General features: G+C 57.4%; 1 protein-coding gene across 2 annotated transcripts in view; it reads left to right on the top strand.

Annotated features, from left to right (window-relative positions):
• The first annotated feature begins 885 nt into the window (after window positions 1-885).
• The window catches only part of NPR3 (natriuretic peptide receptor 3), a 58,386-nt gene continuing 39,452 nt past the window's right edge, over window positions 886-19,819 (top strand). Inside the window, exons 1-3 of one of the 2 annotated variants that reach the window (XM_036410548.2) lie at window positions 886-2,128; window positions 11,160-11,282; window positions 18,504-18,670. In XM_036410548.2, coding sequence (XP_036266441.1) covers window positions 1,381-2,128; window positions 11,160-11,282; window positions 18,504-18,670 — 1,038 coding nt within the window. In that variant the 5' untranslated portion in view covers window positions 886-1,380. The remainder of the gene's footprint in view (window positions 2,129-11,159; window positions 11,283-18,503; window positions 18,671-19,819) is intronic. The other variant, XM_036410547.2, reaches the window with a different exon arrangement.

Raw genomic sequence — 19,819 nt, forward strand, 5'->3', positions numbered from 1 at the left:
CCTGGTCACACCCGCCCGGAGTTCGCCGTGCGGTCACCTGGCTAGCTCACCAGCCCGGAGGACGCCGCGAGGATGCTTCCCGGGCTCCTGGCCGCCCGAGAAGCCGGACCCTTCGCTCGCCGTTGGGAGCCACAAGTTTCGCTTTCCTGCTCGCGGGTGACGGCTGGCTGTCCTGCTCCACGCGAGGGTCTGTGCGCGGGGACGGGCATCCCGCCACGCGGCCACCCGGGGGACCGGCGCTGCCGGGGGAGGGGGCCGGGGTGCCGGGGGAGGGGGCAGGGATGCCGGGGGAGGGGGCCGGGGTGCCCGGGGAGGGGTCCTGGGCCCGGGGAGGGGGCGCGCTGAGCGCTCAGCCTAGCGGGGCGCCCGGGGATCCGCGGTCCAGCCGCCTGCTCAGGGTCCCAGGCCCCTGCTCCCCCGCCTTGGGCCCGGGGACAGGGAAGGGAGGGTGTCAGGGGGCGGGGGAGGGGGGAAAAGAGGCGAGAGCGAGTCCGACCCACGGCGTTTTGCACGGAAACTACCATTTTCGGGACGGCTCCTTCTCCAGCCTGTGTTTTTGCACGTGGAGGGCGTGCGGTGCCTGCGCGCATGCTGCACTTGGGAAGCGTTTCCCTTTGGAAAGCCGGGCGCTGGGGGGAGGGGGGGGGCGTGCGGGCCGGGGAGGCGGTGCGGGGTGGGCGCTGCGGTGCGGGCTCCCAGGGCGCGGACGTGGGCGGCTTCTAGGGAATGAGGGGAGGCCCCGGGCTCGCGGGGGAGCGGGGTGAGCGACGGCAGAGGTGGGAGAGGAGGGGTGCGGGGAGGAGCCCTGATGTCAGAATGCTAATGAGCGCTCCCCGGCCCGGCCCCCGCCCCCGCCCCCGCCCGCCGGCCGCACAGGCCCGGCCCCGCGCCCCGCGCCCGCCGCGGCCAGGCCGTTCGCTACTTAAACGCCGGCCATGGACCCGGGCGCCGGCGCGAATCAATGAGATCAAACGCGGGGGACATGCACCGTCCATTCCAAGCACTCGGACAAGTCGAACTTTCTTCTTCTTTTACAAATACGCTCTCAACAGCCACCTTAGCAACGCCCAAGTAGAAGCCACCTCTAAGCAACATAGTGTATATACAGGGAGGGCGACTATGGATATATGTTTATAATGAGTCTAATGTGTGAATAGTGACAGGCGTGCAGGTTTACACCCGGTGAACTTCTTCTTCTTTTTTTTTTTTAAACGAGTGACACTGCAAGAAGGACTGTTGTTCCTCTCTGTCTGTTGGCGAGGCAGCGAAGGGGCATCTTACCTGCGGACAGCGCCCGCCCGAGGGGCGCGGGGCCTGGGCGCGCGGAGAGGGGCGGGCCGCGGAGGGGCGCGGCGGCGGGCGGGCGCGGTCCGGGGCACCATGCCGTCCCTGCGGGCGCTGGCCCTCTCCGCGTGCGCCCTGCTCGGCTGGGCGGCGCTGGGCGGCGGCGCGGGCGGCGCGGGCGGCGGAGCGAGGCGCCGGGGGAGAGAGCCGCCGCCGCCGGCGCCGCAGACGATCGAGGTGCTGGTGCTGCTGCCGCGGGACGACTCGTACCCGTTCTCGCTGGCCCGCGTGCGGCCGGCCATCGAGTACGCGCTGCGCGGCCTGGAGGCCAACGGCACGGGCGCGCGGCTGCTGCCGCCGGGCTCGCGCTTCCAGGTGGCCTACGAGGACTCGGGCTGCGGCAACCGCGCGCTCTTCAGCCTCGTGGACCGCGTGGCGGCGGCGCGCGGCGCCCGGCCCGACCTGCTGCTGGGCCCGGTGTGCGAGTACGCGGCGGCGCCCGTGGCGCGGCTGGCGGCGCACTGGGACCTGCCCATGCTGTCCGCGGGCGCGCTGGCCGCCGGCTTCCAGCGCAAGGACGCCGAGTACTCGCACCTGACGCGCGTGGCGCCCGCCTACGCCAAGATGGGCGAGATGCTGCTCGCGCTGTTCCGCCACCACCAGTGGCGCCGCGCCGCGCTGCTCTACAGCGACGACCGGCTGGAGCGCAACTGCTTCTTCACCCTGGAGGGCGTCCACGAGGTGTTCCAGGAGCAGGGCCTGCACACGGCGGCCTACAGCTTCGACGAGGCCCACGACCTGGACCTGGAGGACATCGTGCGCTTCCTCCAGGCCAGCGAGCGAGGTGAGCGGGCACAGGGTGAGCGGAGGGCGCGAGGTGAGCGGGGCGCGGGGTGAGCGGAGGGTGTGGGGCGCGGGGTGAGCGGGGGGGCGCGAGGTGAGCGGGCGCGGGGCGCGGGGTAAGCGGGCCGCGGGGGCTCGGGGGCGCGGGGTGAGCGGAGGGTGTGGGGCGCGGGGTGAGCGGGGGGCGCGGGGGCCTCGGGGCGCGGGGTGCGGGGTGAGCGGGGGGCGCGGGGGCCGCGGGGCGGGGGGTGAGCCGCCCGCCCGGGCTCCCCCTGCGCATCCGTCCGCGCGCGTCTCGGCGGACCCCGCGCCCTCTCCCCCCGGCGGCGCCGAGGACCCGGTGGCGGGGGGCGCGTGCCGCGGGGTGCGGGGAGAGAGCCCCGCGGACGCGGTGGGGCTGGGGGAGGGGCGTCTGAGCCCGCAGCTCCGGCAGGTGTAAAACTCTGGGTTTTTCTCTTCTGCTCTCCCCTGGCCCGCACCTGGTTGGCGGTGAGGGGCGCACTCCGGGCGCCAGGCTCCGGTCGGGACACGAAAGCTTGTGAGGCCCCAGGACCTGCCCAGCACGTCCCCGATGCCGCCCCTCCCGCGGCGGGAGCCCCTCCTGGGGAGCGCGCGCCCCTCTCGGTTCCCAGCGTGGGTCTCGGGGGTCCCCAGGCGGCTCCCTCCGCAGACCCCCCCTTTCTCTTAGAGGCTCCTTTATCGCCCTTCTCGGTCCTCCCGCCGCCCCTCCAGCCTCTTATAAACGAGCGTCTGGGTTTCCACCAAAAATGCCCGCGGTGTCCGGCCCGGCGGCCGCTCCAGGCGCGCCGGCACCCGGTCTCCAGCGCCGGGAGGGCCGCTGGGAGGAGCGCGCGGAGGAGCGGGCTGGGGTGCCTCCCCATCTGCTCCCCACGTTCCCCGCGGTCTGGGGGCCGGGAGCGGGGGCTGAGGCACGGCCGCAGGGGCGGGAGGAGAAGCCGGTGGTCGCGGATCCGTAATCGCGACGGCGCCCGTGTGGCCCGTTAACCGCAGAGCGGGCGGCGGGGAACGGCGGGTCCAGAGGCAGCCGCGCGCAGTGCCCTCCCGCCGGTGGCAGGTTTGGGGTGCACAGAGCTGGAGGGATCCCGCCTCTGCCCCCCCCCCCCCTCGCGACCTGGATTGTAAGGGGGGTGCAACCCCAGCCCGGCTCCCCAGGACCTCCCGCCCAGAGGCCGGGGGACAGGCTGAGCCAGGTGCAGGGCGGCCTGGGCGCGGGCTGCGGAGCCCGAGGAACCGGCGGCCGGTGAGAGCGGGCGGGGCGCCTGGGAGGAGGCAGCGGCCCCGCCCTGCCCGAGGGGCCCGCTCCGCCCCGGGGGCGCCCGCTGCGGCGCGGGGAGCTGGGGGGGGGGGGCGCTGACGGTGACGGTGGGGGCGCTGACGGTGACGGTGGGGGCGCTGACGGTGGGGGCGCTGACGCTGACGGTGGGGGCGCTGACGGTGACGGTGGGGGCGCTGACGGTGGGGGTGCTGACGGTGACGGTGGGGGCGCTGACGGTGGGGGTGCTGACAGCCGCCAAGTCCTGAGCTTTGGAACTCCGGGCGGGTCTGTGCAGAATCCCTGCCAGGCGGGCGGGTGCCGGCTCCTCCGTGGTGAACAAGGTGCTTGTCTGCGGGCCGCATCTGCCCTCACCTCCAGGCTCAGGTGCTGCGGGCTCCTGAAGACCGGGCTGCTCTGGCCCCGGAGCCCGCGTCTCAGCCCGGGTGCTAGGACTTGGAGACGTCCCAGGGCCAGCTGGGGTGGGGGTGTGTGTCCCCCAACCCTCAAGATCTGCTCTGAAGGTCCCCAGCAAGTGGCCTGGAATTCGCGGCCCAGGGGACCTGTCATTTCAGATTAGGGCAGATCTTGGCCAGCCGCCCCCCCTCCCCCCCAGCCTCCCAAGGGGTGGTTGATTGAGCCCAGGGAGCAGGGAGGGCAACAGTGCTCTGGGGGGCGGGGGGCTTCAGACGGTTGGACGTCAGCCTTTTGCTGCTGATCAGCTTTTCAGTCCAGAAGCCTCGCCCACGCACCCAGTCCCTGCTCCTCTCCGTCTAGATCTGATGCGCGGTGGAAGTTGCGTGGCTGCCCTGTGCATTGCACAGGTGGCAGAGGGCACCGTTCCTGTCTAAAGTGTGTTTCCAACAGTGACCAGGCAGATGTCAGAACTATCGTTTCTCCCCCTCTCCCCGAAATTCCCCGCCCTCAGGAGGGAAAGGATCCTGATGGCAAAGCTCTCTCTGGGGACCTTTCCCCTCTGGCCATTACCTCCGGGCAAGCAGTTAATGGGTTAACTGGGCTCAGTGGGGTCTGATTGCCAGAGCCTTGTCCAGGCTCAGCATTCACTGGAAAGGAAGTTTGGGGTTGCTACTAAAGCTCAGGTTCCTCAGGCGCCCCCACCTTAGGGCTGCTGGGAGGATTAAACGAGCTAACCCAGGCGCCTTGCACAGTAAACGTGGAGTTTTATTCCAGCCGTTATTCGTTTGCGCACACAATGATAGTCACTTCCACTGGAAGACGAGCCTGGGGCGGAGCCCGGGGTGAGAAGCAGGTGCTCCGCTCCGCAGCGGCTGGGCCTGGGCGGTCACCTTCCTCTGTGAACCGGGGAGCTGGCCGGGAATCAGGCCCTCACAGGGCGGTGGGTGGTTCTGAGGCGTGCTCCCTCTGTGTAAAGATGTGGTGGGCTGTGTTTCTGTCTTTGGAAATTCTGCATTAAACATCACAGAGCTAGAGAGTCCCCCCTCCACCACCTTTGGAGATCACATTTTAGCACTTTTTTTGGACCTGAGTTCATCTTCAAAATCTGATACGAATATTTGAATCTTTTAAAAGGTAAAAATTGACAATGCCACTATCTCAAATACTAATACGACTAAAGTTTCATTTAGCTATATGCTGTACTGTAGAAAGTTTTTCTTTATATTTATCTAGTTTTTAAAAAATATTTATTTGGTTATTTTTTTATTATTATCTACAATGATAAAAGCATAATATGCTAATTAGACTGGACAGCTGAAGGACCTTCTGGATGTCATTCTGGATGAAGCCACCACAGTGGGGGTCAAGACAGAGGCAGTTAGGGGCAATCAGGCAGGCAGGCAAGTGGTTAGGAGCGATCAGGCAGGCGGGCAACAGGAGCTAGCAGTCCTGGACTTCGAGAGCGATGTCCGACTGCCACATGGGGATTGGGCCTAAACTGGCAGTCGGACATCCCCTGGGGGGTCTCGGATTTCGAGAGGGTGCAGGTTGGGCTGAGGGACCCCTCTCCCCCTGCCCCCCGTATAAATTTCATGCATCGAGCCTTTGATTAATAATGTGTCATTATGCTGGGACTGCAAGACCACTGTAGAGATAGCGTTTAATCAGTAGAGAGTCATTTATTTTTAGAATTAGGCTGGGGGAAATGACCAAGTGGTTGATCAGCAGAATTTTTAAGCAAAGAACCCATGATAAGGGAGATAACTGATCCACAGCAGGGGACAGAAGCACTGTAGGCTGCCCTGTGCAAATGCTGAAAGCCTTTGAGTAGAGGGAGCTTCGTGAACGACAAAAATAAAGGTGCAGCCTCTGTTTTGCAAATAGAACCCATTGCTGTGTAGTGTAGGCTCAGCCAGGGAGAAATCACTTTTCTTAAAAACACATGCTATTTTTATGAGAGTTATAGAGCTATTTGGTTAAAAAGTCAGAAAACTCCAGGTGTCATTAGCACCAGACTTCCCTGTCCCCTTCTCCCCATTTCTCACTGCCCAGAGGCCATCTTAGCACTTCTTTTGGACTTAAGTTCGTCTTCAAAATCAGATACAAATATCTGAATCTTTTGAAAGGTGAAAACTGACAATTCCACCATCTCAAGTACGAATATGACTAAGATTTCATTTGGCTATATGCTGTACTGCAGAAAGAAAAACTAAGATATATATCTATAATAAAATAGATATATATCTATATGTAAAGCATAATATGCTACTTAGAGCGGACAGCCATAAGCAGTTAATGGGTTGCCTGGGCTCAGTGGGGTTTGATTTGCAGGGCCTTTGTCCAGGCTTAGCATTCACTGGAGAGGGGGCTTGGGGTAGCTGTTTCTGTAGGTATTGGACCTCCTACCTCTGAATCCCCTATTACTTTTGATTTTTTCAGTTCTAGGCTTTAATCTCTTACCATCCCACTGCAAGATGCTGGCTTAGTTCTCTTCTGCTCCCTATTAACCACACACTCAGGTTTCCCTCCCAGTCTCCCTTCCAAGATGATTGCATTATAATTTTCGGTTAGCTCAGTAGTATTTTGTGTCGACATTATTATTATCACCTTCCGAAAGTTATTTATAGCCAAGCCATACAGGCTACCACGATGACATTTCCTTTCTTGCCCTGCTTGTTTTCCTCGGGGTTAGAAAAAAGTCTGTTTTCGTTTGTCTGCTTAGTTTCCTATGGAATTACTAAATCATCTACGGATTTTATACTTTTAGTCTCCTGAGCTGCTCCAGTTTAGTCATTTTCTAAACATGCTACACAGTTGTAACTCTGGGTTCTTTCTTCAACATCCTCCTGAAACTCCCCCCCCCCCCCCCGAGTTACCCCCCCTCTGCTTAGGTCCCTCTGTGTTCTTTTTTGGTTCATATTCTTGTTTTAGTGGAACACATCCTCAAGGAGCTTTCTCAGAAAGGATGAATGAGAGCTAGAGTTTGAGACATTTCATGACAGAAAATTTCTTCATCTTACCATCATATGTATTTACAGAATTCTAGATATGAAATTATTTCCCCTCAAAATTTGATGGATTGTCTTATAGATCCCAGCATTGCTATTAGGAAGCTGGGATTGATTCTGCTTCTTTATCAATAGAATGTTGTGTGTTTTTTGTTTTGTTTTTTGTCCAGGAATTTTTTTGGACTATTTTTGTTGCTCCCAATGTTTTTACATCCCATCATGGTAGGTTTTTACGCCAGTATTTTGCCTTATGCACTTGAGGGTATTGAAGGGTAGGCCTCTTCAATCCAGAAACTCATGTCTTTTAGTTCTGGGAAGATTTCTTCTTTAAAAAAAAAGTAAATATATTTTTATTGATTTCAGAGAGGAAGGGAGAGGGAGAGAGAGAGAGAAACACCAATGATGAGAACCATCCATCGGCTGCCTCTTGCACACCCCCTACTGGGGGTTGAGCCCACAACCCAGGCAGGTGTCCTGACTGGGAATCGAACCAGAACCTCCTGGGTTGTGGGTGGATGTTTAACTACTGAGCCACATGGCTGGGCAGAAACGGTTTTACCTGATCTCTACGCTGGCAGCTTACAGGATCGGCTGCTGCCTTTTCTCTGTAAACCTCATTGCCTGCTGCCGGTGAGCGCCGGCAGGGAGCCTGCGGGCCTCGAACGCTTGTCCGGAGACTTCCCGGGAGCTGTCCCCCCATCTGCTCGTGCCCGCTGTGCTTAGTAACTGGAGCATGTAGTTGGGTGAGTTATGCAAACTGATGAAACATGAGCAGGAGGAGAACGCCATTTTAATGAGAACTATTTTAATCTTCTGATAGACTCTATAAAGGCAGGCTACTAAAAATACCTGCTGTTGAACGAGGCTGGAATGAAACAACCCTACGGGATTAGGGCTCATCCTTCAAACCTAGACGGGTTCTCCGCTCTGCCAGCGTCTCAAAGTCCTTGCTCCAACGTAAACCGAGTCATCGTTTCTATGCAGGAAGAGTAATACCCTGCCCTGAACGTGGCAGCTCAGGCTCCCCGCTGAGAGCTAAGCCGCAGGGTCAACACACACGGGGGGGCCTAAAATAAAGGGTGCCCCTGAGGCCACTCCTGCTCCGTCCCCGGAGGCGCTGACATTTAAAGAAGGAACGTCTGCCCGAAGGAATGGGTCTGGATGACGATGGGGACGGAGAGCCGGATGGGCCAGGACCGTAAAAATAGACGAAGAAGCCGCGGGGAGGCCAGGGCCCGGCAGGTCCCAGGCAGGGCTTAGGGAGCTTCTGCGCTGGCCCGAGGACCCCGCCTTCGGTCCTGGGCCGGCAGATGTCTCTTAGACAGACACGTTCGGTCATCACGCCCCGATGCTGAATCATCCAGCGGAGTGACTGCTTCTGAGCTCATCCTCATGCACTCCCCAGTCAGCATGCCTGGGTGCCTGTCGACACACGCATGTTCATGTGCTTTGGTCCTCATGGAGCTTCAGCCGTCTGCCTGTCAGAGCATCTGAGAACGTCTGGGTTAGGTGACCAGGGCTCCCTCCGTCCTCCGCTATGTGCTTGCAGGAGGAGGTGCGTCCGGGAGGGAGAGGCGGACCGGGGGCTCAGTAATTACCGGAAAGCGATGCGGGCTGGGGCAGACCGCTGGCCGGAGCCCCCTGGGCCCTCCCGGGGTGCCCCCTCTGGGAGGCCGAGCTCCTCACACGTGTCCGCCTTCAGCCCCTTCCTGGCTGTTTTGTGGGGCGCCTTCGCTCTCCTTTAATTTCGGGGGCTAGAAGGAATCGGTGCTGAGACAAAGCTCTGAAGCATACTGAGCGACGAGGTGTTTCCTCAAACACCCCCGTCGGAGGCCCCCGGAAATCTGTATGTTCCCTGAGCGTGTCAGTGTGTTCCCCTGGAAATCTGTATGTTCCCTAAGCGTGTCAGCGTGTTCCCCCGGGAATCTGTATGTTCCCTGAGCGTGTCAGCGTGTTCCCCCGGGAATCTGTATGTTCCCTGAGCGTGTCAGCGTGTTCCCCCGGGAATCTGTATGTTCCCTGAGCGTGTCAGCGTGTTCCCCTGGGAATCTGTATGTTCCCTGAGCGTGTCAGCGTGTTCCCCCGGGAATCTGTATGTTCCCTGAGCGTGTCAGCGTGTTCCCCTGGGAATCTGTATGTTCCCTGAGCGTGTCAGCGTGTTCCCCCGGGAATCTGTATGTTCCCTGAGCGTGTCAGTGTGTTCCCCTGGAAATCTATATGTTCCCTAAGCGTGTCAGCGTGTTCCCCCGGGAATCTGTATGTTCCCTAAGCGTGTCAGCGTGTTCCCCCGGGAATCTGTATGTTCCCTGAGCGTGTCAGCGTGTTCCCCTGGGAATCTGTATGTTCCCTGAGCGTGTCAGCGTGTTCCCCCGGGAATCTGTATGTTCCCTGAGCGTGTCAGTGTGTTCCCCTGGAAATCTATATGTTCCCTAAGCGTGTCAGCGTGTTCCCCCGGGAATCTGTATGTTCCCTAAGCGTGTCAGCGTGTTCCTGGCACAGACAGCTCCTCCACGCACAGAGGCAGCACTCTCCGAGCTCCGTGTTGTCCAGAGACACGGTCCCCGGAGCTGGCAGGCGCACACGGAATGTCAGAGTCATGGCCTCCCACGCAGTGAAGGTCACAGGACACGGAACACCCACAGGCCCGCCTCGCGGGGGCCAAGGCCGGCCGGCTGGGCCTGGACGTGTGTGAGGTCTCCCCGCTCCCAGGCCTTCGCAAAGAGCGCCCCCTGCTGGGAGCTGGAGCGCGGGGGGGGGGGGGGGGGGGCCTCTCCCAGCCTCTCCCCTCCTCCAGGTGCGCCCCACACAGCGGTCCGGTCATGGGGACAAGGGCCAGCGATAAGGACTGTTTGCTGGGTAATGGCCATGGGTGCTCTTATGAGCAGGCAGCGGTGTCCCGGAGCTGCCTGAGGCCCCTCCGTCTGACCGTCTGACCGTCTGACCATGTGGCTCTGAATGAGGGAGCGGGGCGGGACCTGGGCTCTGGCACCTGCCCCTCCGGGTGCGGGCACAGCCGGGCGGGCGGTTTCAGAGTCCAGGCGGCAGGAAGCCGGCCCCTCGCTCGCCCTCTGATTTGCCACATGAAGAGGCCCCCCAAACCATGAAGTTTGCTTTTCCGGGAAAAGCTGTTTACCAGGCGGTTAAGTGGAGAAAGCAGTTGGCACTCCTCGCCGTCTTCTGTTGGGCAAATCTGGCGGCTCATTGGAAACATTTTGTAAAACTTTATTTTGAAATAACTACGCGTTGGGAGAAGATGTGAGAAATGAATAAAAAACCATCTCTGCTATAGACCTCACCCAGGTTTTTGGCAATTGTTAACATTCTGCCGCTTTCACTTCGTCATTCTAAACCTCCTCCTCCTCCCCTCCCCCACCTTTCCCCCTCATACATGTACACATGTACCCCACATGGAGACATTACTTGTGAGGAACTAGTTGGGAGTAAGTACAAACCATCATGCTTGCTGACGCCTAAATACTCAGTGTGTCTCCTCGGGAAAAGGACCTTCCCTGCGAGTCCACAGCGGCTGCGAGCAGACAAGCCCTCCCGCACAGCGGCAGTGCTGTTAGCTGGCTTTCCTGCCTTCCTCAGCTTTCTCCCCTTGTCCCAGCAAAGCCCTTTATAGCAAAGTTTATTATTACCTCTTAAAGGGCCAGAATCCACTCCAGGGGCTCACATGGCCCTGAGCATTCTGCTCCTCTGGGTCTTTTCGACTAGGCCTGTGGTCGGCAAACTGCGGCTCGTGAGCCACAGGCGGCTCTTTGGCCCCTTGAGTGTGGCTCTTCCACAAAACACCGCGGCCTGGGCGAGTCTATGTTGAAGAAGTGGCGTTAGAAGAAGTTTAGGTTTAAAAAATGTGGCTCTCCAGAGACATGTCCATCGTTGTGCTGTTGGTATTTGGCTCTGTGGACCGATGAGTTTGCCGACCACGGGACTAGGCATCCCCCGAGCCTGTCTTTGTTTGTCACGAACTTGACCATTTCAAAGTGCACAGGCCAGCTCTTCTACAGCCGGTCCCCACTCTGGCTGCTCCCCCATTGGGTTCAGGTCCCCCACTTTGTCGGTGTTGGTCCGGGGTGGGCTCTATCGGAGGCTCAGGGGTCTCTTCCTGGGGTTGGGACGTTGGCTTCCATCCTGTTACGGTGACATCCTCTGCATGTCTCCACAGTCATGTCACTGCTATTCCCCTCGGTTCCCCTCGGTAACCTATATGTGTTTGTGAGGACACCGGAGGGCATGTGCCTGCCCCGCTGCTTGCCGGCCGCCCCCGTGGGTCTCGGGTCCTCGCTGTGTCCGGACAGGGGTCTCATGCGTGTTGTTGTTCCTCCTCCCAGTGGTGATCATGTGTGCGAGCAGCGACACCATCCGGGGCATCATGCTGGCGGCGCACAGGCACGGGATGACCAGCGGGGACTACGCCTTCTTCAACATCGAGCTCTTCAACAGCTCCTCCTACGGTAACGGTCCCCTCGCCGGCTGGGGGCGGGGCCGGGAGGGCCAATAACGGAGTTCCACCAGCAGGTTTCACAGCTGGGGGTTTAGGAGTTGGGGATCCTGAGCAGGTTATGACTTCTCAGTTCTTAAGCTGTGCTGCTCTGGGAACTCAGCAAAGACGATCCCGCACGCCCTGATGCCAAGGCACTGCCTCCAGGTGGTCTCACCCAGGGCACCTGTCCAAGTGGTCTTACCCAGGGCACCCATCTCCAGGTGGTCTCACCCAGGGCACCTGTCCAAGTGGTCTTACCCAGGGCACCCGCCTCCAGGTGGTCTCACCCAGGGCACCTGTCCAAGTGGTCTTACCCAGGGCACCTCTCCATGTGGTCTTACCCAGGGCACCCATCTCCAGGTGGTCTCACCCAGGGCACCCATCTCCAGGTGGTCTCACCCAGGGCACCCATCTCCAGGTGCTCTCAGCCAGGGCACCCATCTCCAGGTGGTCTCAGCCAGGGCACCCATCTCCAGGTGGTCTCACCCAGGGCACCCGCCCAGGTGGTCTCACCCAGGGCACCCTCCCAGGTGGTCTCACCCAGGGCACCCGCCTCCAGGTGGTCTCACCCAGGGCACCCGCCTCCAGATGGTCTTATCCAGGCCCTGCACACCCTCCCTCGTGCACTTCCACTGCAGGCTGCCTCCGGGATGGGCTGTGGGGATAATTTTTAGTGGGATGAAATAAACTAGAAATATCCATGTACTGGAATAGGACACGTCAAAGTGGGTCACATGTAGCTATATTGTTTCATAAAACTTTTATATAAGTGCTATGTTCATGTGTATACACTGAGTGGCCAGGATATTATGATCTCTGAACGCATACTAATCTGGCCACTCAGTGTGTGTGTGTGTGTGTGTGTGTGTGTGTGTGTGTATGCAAATTGCACAAATTCATGCACAAACTCACGTGCATGAATTCGTGCATGGGTGGGGTGCGGCCAGCCTGGCCAGGGGGAGGGGACATGGGTGGTTGGTCAGGCTGCCTGCTGGTCGAACTCCTGGTCGAGGGAACAATTTGTATATTAGCCTTTTATTATATAGGGTATACACTGAGTGGCCAGATTATTATGCATCCAGAGATCATAATAATCTGGCCACTCAGTGTATGTTTATGCATGTTCACGGCATGTTTGTAATGGGCCACAGTGTGAAAAAAGAAGACAACCATTACTGTAATCTGAGGTGCAACATTCTGACAGGCTCTGCTCCCAGCTCCCCTTCATTTCAGATTCCTTATTACTCTTTAGGTAAACTCTCATGTAGAAGCTCAGGAGCCATCAATAAAAGTGATGGAAAGCGTTTACTTTCTTTCTTTAAAATTTTTTTTATTGATTTCAGAGAGGAAGAGAGAGATAGAGACATCAATGTTGAGAGAGAATCAATAATTGGCTGCCTCCTGCAAGCCCCTCCCCCCTGGGGACTGAACCCGCAACCTGGGCATGTGCCATTGGCAAGAATCGAACTCAGGACCTTTCAGTCCACAGGCAACGCTCTATCCACTGAGCCAAACCAGTCAGGGCTTTACAAAAATGTTTCTAATAAAATGATCACTCTAGTAGGGGTACACGGTATTATTCATTGTTTCTATTTCTTTCTTAAAGATTAAGAATGCATTGAAAATATAAAACAAATATATAAAATTTAATGCATTATTTACCCAGTATTTTATAATGCCAACCTGTCATCTTTACTTTTTCTGTTTTTAAATATCTGTGTTGCTCGCAGAATGAGGCTAATCGAGTGTGCATGCCTGTACATCTGCACACAGGCACACATTTATTCTGTAAGATAAATTTCTAGAAGAATTTCTGGGTCAAAGGTAATATGCATTTAAGTTTTGATAGAAATTGCCAAGTTATCCTCTGGAGAGTTTACCAGTTTACACTTTGCAACAGTGTATGAGAGTGTCTATTCCTACATCTTTGTCATCTCCCTGTTAAATTATTTTACTTATTTTAACTTCTTTTCATGTCCATAAGCAAAGACGTGCATTTTTTCTCCATTTGAATTCTGCCACATCCAGTGCCCCTCGCTCCACCCGCCTGCCCCCTGATGCGTCGGTCTGGTCCACTCTTTAAGTCTCTGGATCTGTTTTGCTCATCGGGTTATTCTGTTCATTGGATGCCACAAGCTCCTCTGACTTTCCGCTTCCTCGGTCTTGGTGAATTGCCTCCAGCCTCAGTGACCCAGCGGACAGCGCGGGCTCCAGGGGTCGTGTCTAAATCCCAGGCAGGACACAGAGGGGACGATGGAGGCCACTGACTCATTCTGCTGGAAGAGCTCTCTGAAGCCCCGCGCTAACCCCTGCTCACACATCACTGTCCACCCTGCTTGTGAGCGGCGTCACAAAATGTGCTTTTAGCTGAACTCACCGCGACCCCAAATCAGCGCGGGGATCAGTGAGGAAGAAGGGACCGTGGCTGTAGCTAGAGAGGCCGCTGTCCCTGTTTGTCCCGGACCCCGGAGCTCCTTTCCCCCGGAGAGCAGAGTCTGTGAACAGAGCCTGTGGCAGGCAGAGGGGCCAGAGCAGGGCCTGGTGCCATGGCCAGGGAGGGCCTTCTCCTAAGGCCCAGCGGCACGTTTCTGCAGAGCTCCAGCAGGAGTCCTCCCCCCGTGCTCCCTCCCCCGGACCCCTCACACCCATTCCACAGAAAGGTCCGATTTCAGTTAGTCCTCGATACTGGATTTGCTCTTTCTTTTTTTTAAATTTAAATTTTTATTGTTGCAAGTATTACACGTCTCCTTTTCCCCCAGTGACCTCTCCCTGTCCGCCCCCGCCCCCCAACACATGCCCTCACCCCCTGCTGCTGCCTGTGTCCACTGGTTGATCTCTTACCTCCCCCGCTCTCCTCTCCCTTGCCTTGATATTGGATTTTTAAAAACGTTTGACGGTGTGTTCATATGGACTGATTACAGGCTGTTTGGGCCTGATGAGCTCTCACATCGGCCTGAGTTCTGTGATGACAGGAGCACAGCACATACTGTGGGGGAATTGAAATGACAAAACATTGCCTGAAAGGGTGGATTTACAAAGTCTCGAGAGAAGAGGACAGCCGTGGTCCCCTGGGTTTTGTTAGTGCCAGGGCGGCGTCTCTGCCGTCGGGCGGGAGGGAGGCTGTTGGGGCAACCCCGCCGGGACTGTGTGGGACGTCCCGTCTTCTGAGGACCCGGAGGGCACTGGCTGTGGCCAGTGCGATGGAAAAACAAAGTTTCAAATTTCATTTAATTTTAATTAATTTCCGCTGGGTTAGTCACCCGCGTGGCTGGTGACAGCTGAGCGCAGTCAGCATCGTTCCCCCGTTTCTTCCCAGACTTTCCGCTTTCTGCGTGCTGATGGCACAGCCCCTTCTGGTTCTCTGTGAGCTCCCGTCTCCTCCTCCTCCTTCTGCCCCCAAAACAGCCTCCCCCAGTGCTGGTGCCAGCCCCCTCCCCGCTCCCTGCACTCTCTCAGCCAGCCCAGCCAGCCTGCCCCCCCAGCCTGTGGAGTGACACCCACATTCCTCCAGCCTTTGCCCCTCTTTCTGTCCAGGCTGCCGGTCCCTCCCGGCCGGGAGCCCTCCCCGGGCATTCTGCAGTCAGTCACCTGAGGGTGACGGTGACCCTGACTGACACCCCACGATGTCCACATCCGCCTCCTCCCTCTGGCCCGGCTCTTCCCTCTGACGGCAGCTCCTTCTCCTCCCCTCTTCGCATCGCTGGTGCCGCGCCTGTCCTGTTGTCCCTCACTCCCTCTCTAGCTGTTGTCCTTCCTTCCCTCCCTCAGTGGAGTCTTGAGATTCCTCTTGCGTCCTCTGCTGCATTCCCAGGACCCTCCCTGTCTTCATGATTAAAAAAAGCAGTACATAATTATGACTGAACATTTCCGAGATCCAGATAAAGAGACGCCAGAAGAAAGAAAGGGAGAGACAAGGGAAGAAAGAGACAAACTGGCCATGATTCTCGCCGCCCGGACACGCGGTTAATTGGTGGTATGGCTTCCCACCTGGGACCCCTCACCTGGTGGCTGGGGCTGTGAGCCCCCCTTGTCCCCCACCCTAACCCATCGCTATTTCCCAGGCATGGTTCTGATCACGCCATCTCCCGTGCCACCCATAAACCCCCAGAGGCACCCGCTGTCCGTGGGATCATGTCCCACCCGCCAGGCCACCTCTGCTCCCTGGGGCCCAGCAGCCCCGTGGGAGGTGTCCCTGGCACATCCAGTGAGAACCCCACAGCGGGGCGTCCTGGTGTCAGCATGTTTGCCACTAGACGCCTATTGGTTTGGCTTAAACTTATTAAGCACCATTGTCTCCATTCTTTATTTTTAGAAAACAAAACTTCAAAATCATTGTCTTTTATTTTTAAATATATTTTTTATTGATGTCAGAGATGAAGGGGGAGAGAGAGAGAGAGAGAGAGAGAGAGAGAGAGAGAGAGAGAGAGAGAGAGAGAGAAATCAATGAGGAGAGAAAATCACGGATCGGCTGCTTCCTGCACACCCTCTACAACCGAAATGTGAGAGGCCACAGAGCTTTGCTCTCTCTCACATTTCGTGAGAGAAATCTTGACAGATTGAGCTCACAACCCAGGCCTGTGCCCTGACCAGGAATCAAACCGTGACCTCCTGGTTCCTAGGTTGATGCTCAACTACTGAGCCACCGGCAGGGTTTATTTTTAGACGATGGCAGACACATTTATCGTACTGGATTTCATGTCTTTCAGAATAAAAGCTGTTTTCTCCATTGTAGGAGCTGAGAGGGTTACTGTCTCCAGGGCCCTGTCCTTTTCTAGCTGCACAGCTCAGCACAGCTCAGCGCCAGGGGGTTATCCCGGGAGAGGGCTCTTCCCCCAGCTGAGCAATCCTCACCCTCTCTGCCTAAGACTCACCACTCTTGCTGAGTCTTGACACTGCAAATCAATGGACAGTGGATCAATAAGTATTGATCGCATGCCCCTGAGAAACAGCTTCCCTCATGGCCAGGCTCTGGGGCCGACCCGCAGCTCCCTCTGAGCAGGGCCATCACCGCTGCTCCTCGCCGAGGCCTCCCGGTGTGCGGGAGACTCCCGGGGGAGGAGGAGGATGGGGGAGAGGAGGATGTGGTCAGGTCCTGCTGGGTGGCCTGACATTTAACCTCGTGCTCACTGAGCACAGATCTGGCCCTTAATGAATTTCGTCCTTGGCTCTGTCTTATTTACCTTCGAGCAGCTGCCACCCGCCACCTCTGCCCCTGAGCCTGGGCCTTCTGCTCAGCCAGCCAGCCTTCCTCCTCCTCGCCGCCTGTCCTTGGAGCTGGCTGCCTCTCCCTCTGCACGCTGCTCTGTCCCCCCTCCTGCTCCCCAGGGAGCTGCCACCCATAATACCTTCAGCTGTGACCCCCCCGTCTCTGAATCCTTCTCTTTGGGGTGGGGGAGACTGTTTAAGACACTTATGACGTCCACAGTGGTGGCTCCCTCAGACTCTGACCAGGATCAGGGAACCCACGTTTGTCTGGCTCCCGCTGCGATGGACATCCCCAGGCCACAGCTCCTTTTCCGTGAGCGTGGAGAGGGGCCACAGAGCCCGGCCTCACACTCGGGAACCACCCTCACGCTCGGCTGCTGGGCCGCCGGCGTCACCAGGGGCCCGGGACTCAGCGCGAACAAATGGCTTAGGAGTTGGAGTCCAGGGGTTGAGTTCCCGTTGTGTTCCCGGATCTCAGGGGATCACAGGGATGGTTCTCAGAAACACCAGCTTATCTGCCCACCCTAGAGGGCCACCTTTTCTTTGGGGCCCTGCAGGCCATGTATTTTCTAAAGAAATGAGATTGTAGAGAGTGCTGGTTTTTACCCGCGTCATTTGCCTTGGCTTTTGTGAAGGGAGAGCTGGGAGGCAGTGGGGCACCCAGCTTCCTGTGCCTCGGTTTCCTCATCTGTGAAATCGAGATGATCATTGTACCCACACCCTGGGTCTTGTGAGGATGCAGTGAGTTTCTAACTATAAAGTGCTCAATAATGAGAGATTATTATTATAAATGAGAGGCCCAGTGCACGAAATTCGTGCACTTGGGGGGTGGTTCCCCAGCCTGGCCTGTGCCCTCTAACAGTGTGGGAGCCCCAAGATCGATCTCCTCAAAGAGGTAGGTCCCGCCCACCCATCTGGGGCTCCTCAACAGATTGCCCCAAAGAGGTAGGCCGGAGCCAGGGCCCCCACCCCTGGCATCGCTGCACAAAGCCGCCAGTCCTCGGCGAGCACACAGCTACAGGTCCCCGCCCACCCTCGTGTGCCCGCTGAGCACACAGCTTCCTGGTGGTGGGTTGTGAGGGCGTGAGGGCATCACAGTGTGAGGGCCTGACGACCACATAGGCTTGTAATAGTACAGATCTGTACATGTTAGCAGCTTTCATTTCCCGGCGAACACTGTCCCAGAAATAATGTGATGATGTTGCCAGTGCTAGAGATGCAAGCTCTCACACTCACCTAAACGACCTCTCACTCTGAAGAGGTTCCAAAAATACTTCGAGAACGATTGGTGATCTGAAACTTTTCCGTCGTAGCAGTGCCACCGCTCCCACCCTTTGCACCCGTCGTCACATGGAGCCATTCCTGCCACCCCCTCTGCCTCACGCCAGGCTGACTGCACCCAAGCAGCAGCTTGGCTGACCTCCCCAGTTGATTGTAGCGATTAAAAGCTGAGTGGGAATGAGGAGTGAAACTTACTGCTCTTAAAAAAATGTGTTTTTTATTGATGTCAGAGAGGAAGGGAGAGGGCGTGTGAGAGAAAGAGAAACGTCAATGATGAGAGAGAATCACCTATGGGCTGCCTCCTGCACACCCCACACTGGGGATGGAGCCGGCAACCTGGGCCTGTGGTCTGACCGGGAGTCGAACCCTGACCTCCTGGTTCATAGGTGGATGCTCAATCCCTGAGCCACGCCGGCCGGGTGAATCTTCCTTCTTACACCTCCCGTCTTGCAATTCTTGGAGACTAAAATATACGATTTCCTGGTGACGATAAAGTAGTTGAGGCCACAGAGCTTTGCTCTCTCTCACGTTTCAAAGGAGCACACGTTCTTCCGAAGGGCCTCCTTCTCTGAGGATCCTGACGCTCCTTGTCAGGTGCTGCCCAAGAGCAACACCAGGACCGTGCCTCCTGCGCCTGCAGCCAGAAAGGGAGAGGGCCTCGATGGCGACCGGCTGGGGAGGATAAACATTTCCGTTCCCCCCGCAGGAGACGGCTCGTGGAAGAGAGGGGACAAGCACGACTTTGAAGCTAAGCAGGCGTACTCGTCCCTCCAGACGGTCACTCTGCTGAGGACGGTGAAGCCCGAGTTTGAGAAGTTCTCCATGGAGGTGAAGAGCTCTGTGGAGAAACAAGGCCTCAACGAGGAGGATTACGTAAGTGCCCCACGGCGAGCTGAGCCGCTCGGCATTCTGGGGACAGGCCCCTGCTCACAGCAGAGGTGGCACAGGGTCCCGTCGGAGCTGCTCAGAGACGCCCAGGTCCATGTCTGCATGCCACTGTGCTTTCTCTGTGTGTGTTTCTTTTCTGGCCAGCTCTCCCAGCACCCCGAGCCTCCTGAGCACCCCGCCCTGCACTTACATTCCAGCTGCTGCAGAAAGGCAGTTGCTTTTCGTGGGCACTCGTGGCGGGCGAGCAGATGTGTGTAGACTCCCATCAGTTGGTCGGGAGGAGCGTGCTGGGGAGGAGGGGGACGAAGGTGCCGGAGCTTGCATGCCTGATTCTTCCCAAGCTCGGTGGCAGGGGGTATTTCGGGGTTGCGAGACTGCCTGTTGGCAGTGGGTCTTGGCTCTCTGGCGAGCCTCTTCTCTCTGTGGCCCCTTTGGCTGTAGGCTGCGTCCTCCCCAGGGTCCCAGAGCTTCCCACCCATTAGTGCTGTTGTGACTGAGGCATTTCCCAAGAGTGGACAGGGTCAGGAGGTGAGGCTGGGCTAGGGGTACACAGGAGGCTTGTCTCCTGGGTGGTGCCCCCTCACCTGGCGCCATTGCCCTGCTGTCTCGGGTGGGCTTTGCTGGGCACCCCTCCTGTCCCAGAGCCACTCCTGGGCGGAGCAGGGTGAGCAGCTGGCCCCAGGCAGATTCGGGAGGCGTGCTGTGTTTCAAACTGTCCACTCCACGAGTCCAGAGCAGAATAGAGCACCTTCTTAATTGTTAAAAAATTGGTCTAAATTTTCAATTACAGGCTGCAAAGTAATATTACAGAATTACTTTGTATTGGTCTCCAGTGTACAGCAGAGTGGTTAGATAATCGTATACTTTACAAACTGGCCCCCTGATATTTTCAGTATGCACCCAGTACCATACAGAGTTACCACAATATCATTGGCTGTATTCCCTATGGTGTACGTTACACCCTGATTATTCTGTGTCTATGAGTCTGCTTCTATTTTGTTTGTTTGTTTATTATGTTCATTAGATTTCATACGTAAGTGAAATCATACGGTATTGGTCTTTCTCTGACTGGCTTCTCTCACTTAGCATCATAATCCCTGTGACTATTTTGTAACCAATTTGTACTTCTCAATT

Source organism: Pipistrellus kuhlii, unplaced genomic scaffold, assembly GCF_014108245.1.
Source record: "Pipistrellus kuhlii isolate mPipKuh1 unplaced genomic scaffold, mPipKuh1.p scaffold_m20_p_4, whole genome shotgun sequence".
NCBI lineage: Eukaryota > Metazoa > Chordata > Mammalia > Chiroptera > Vespertilionidae > Pipistrellus > Pipistrellus kuhlii.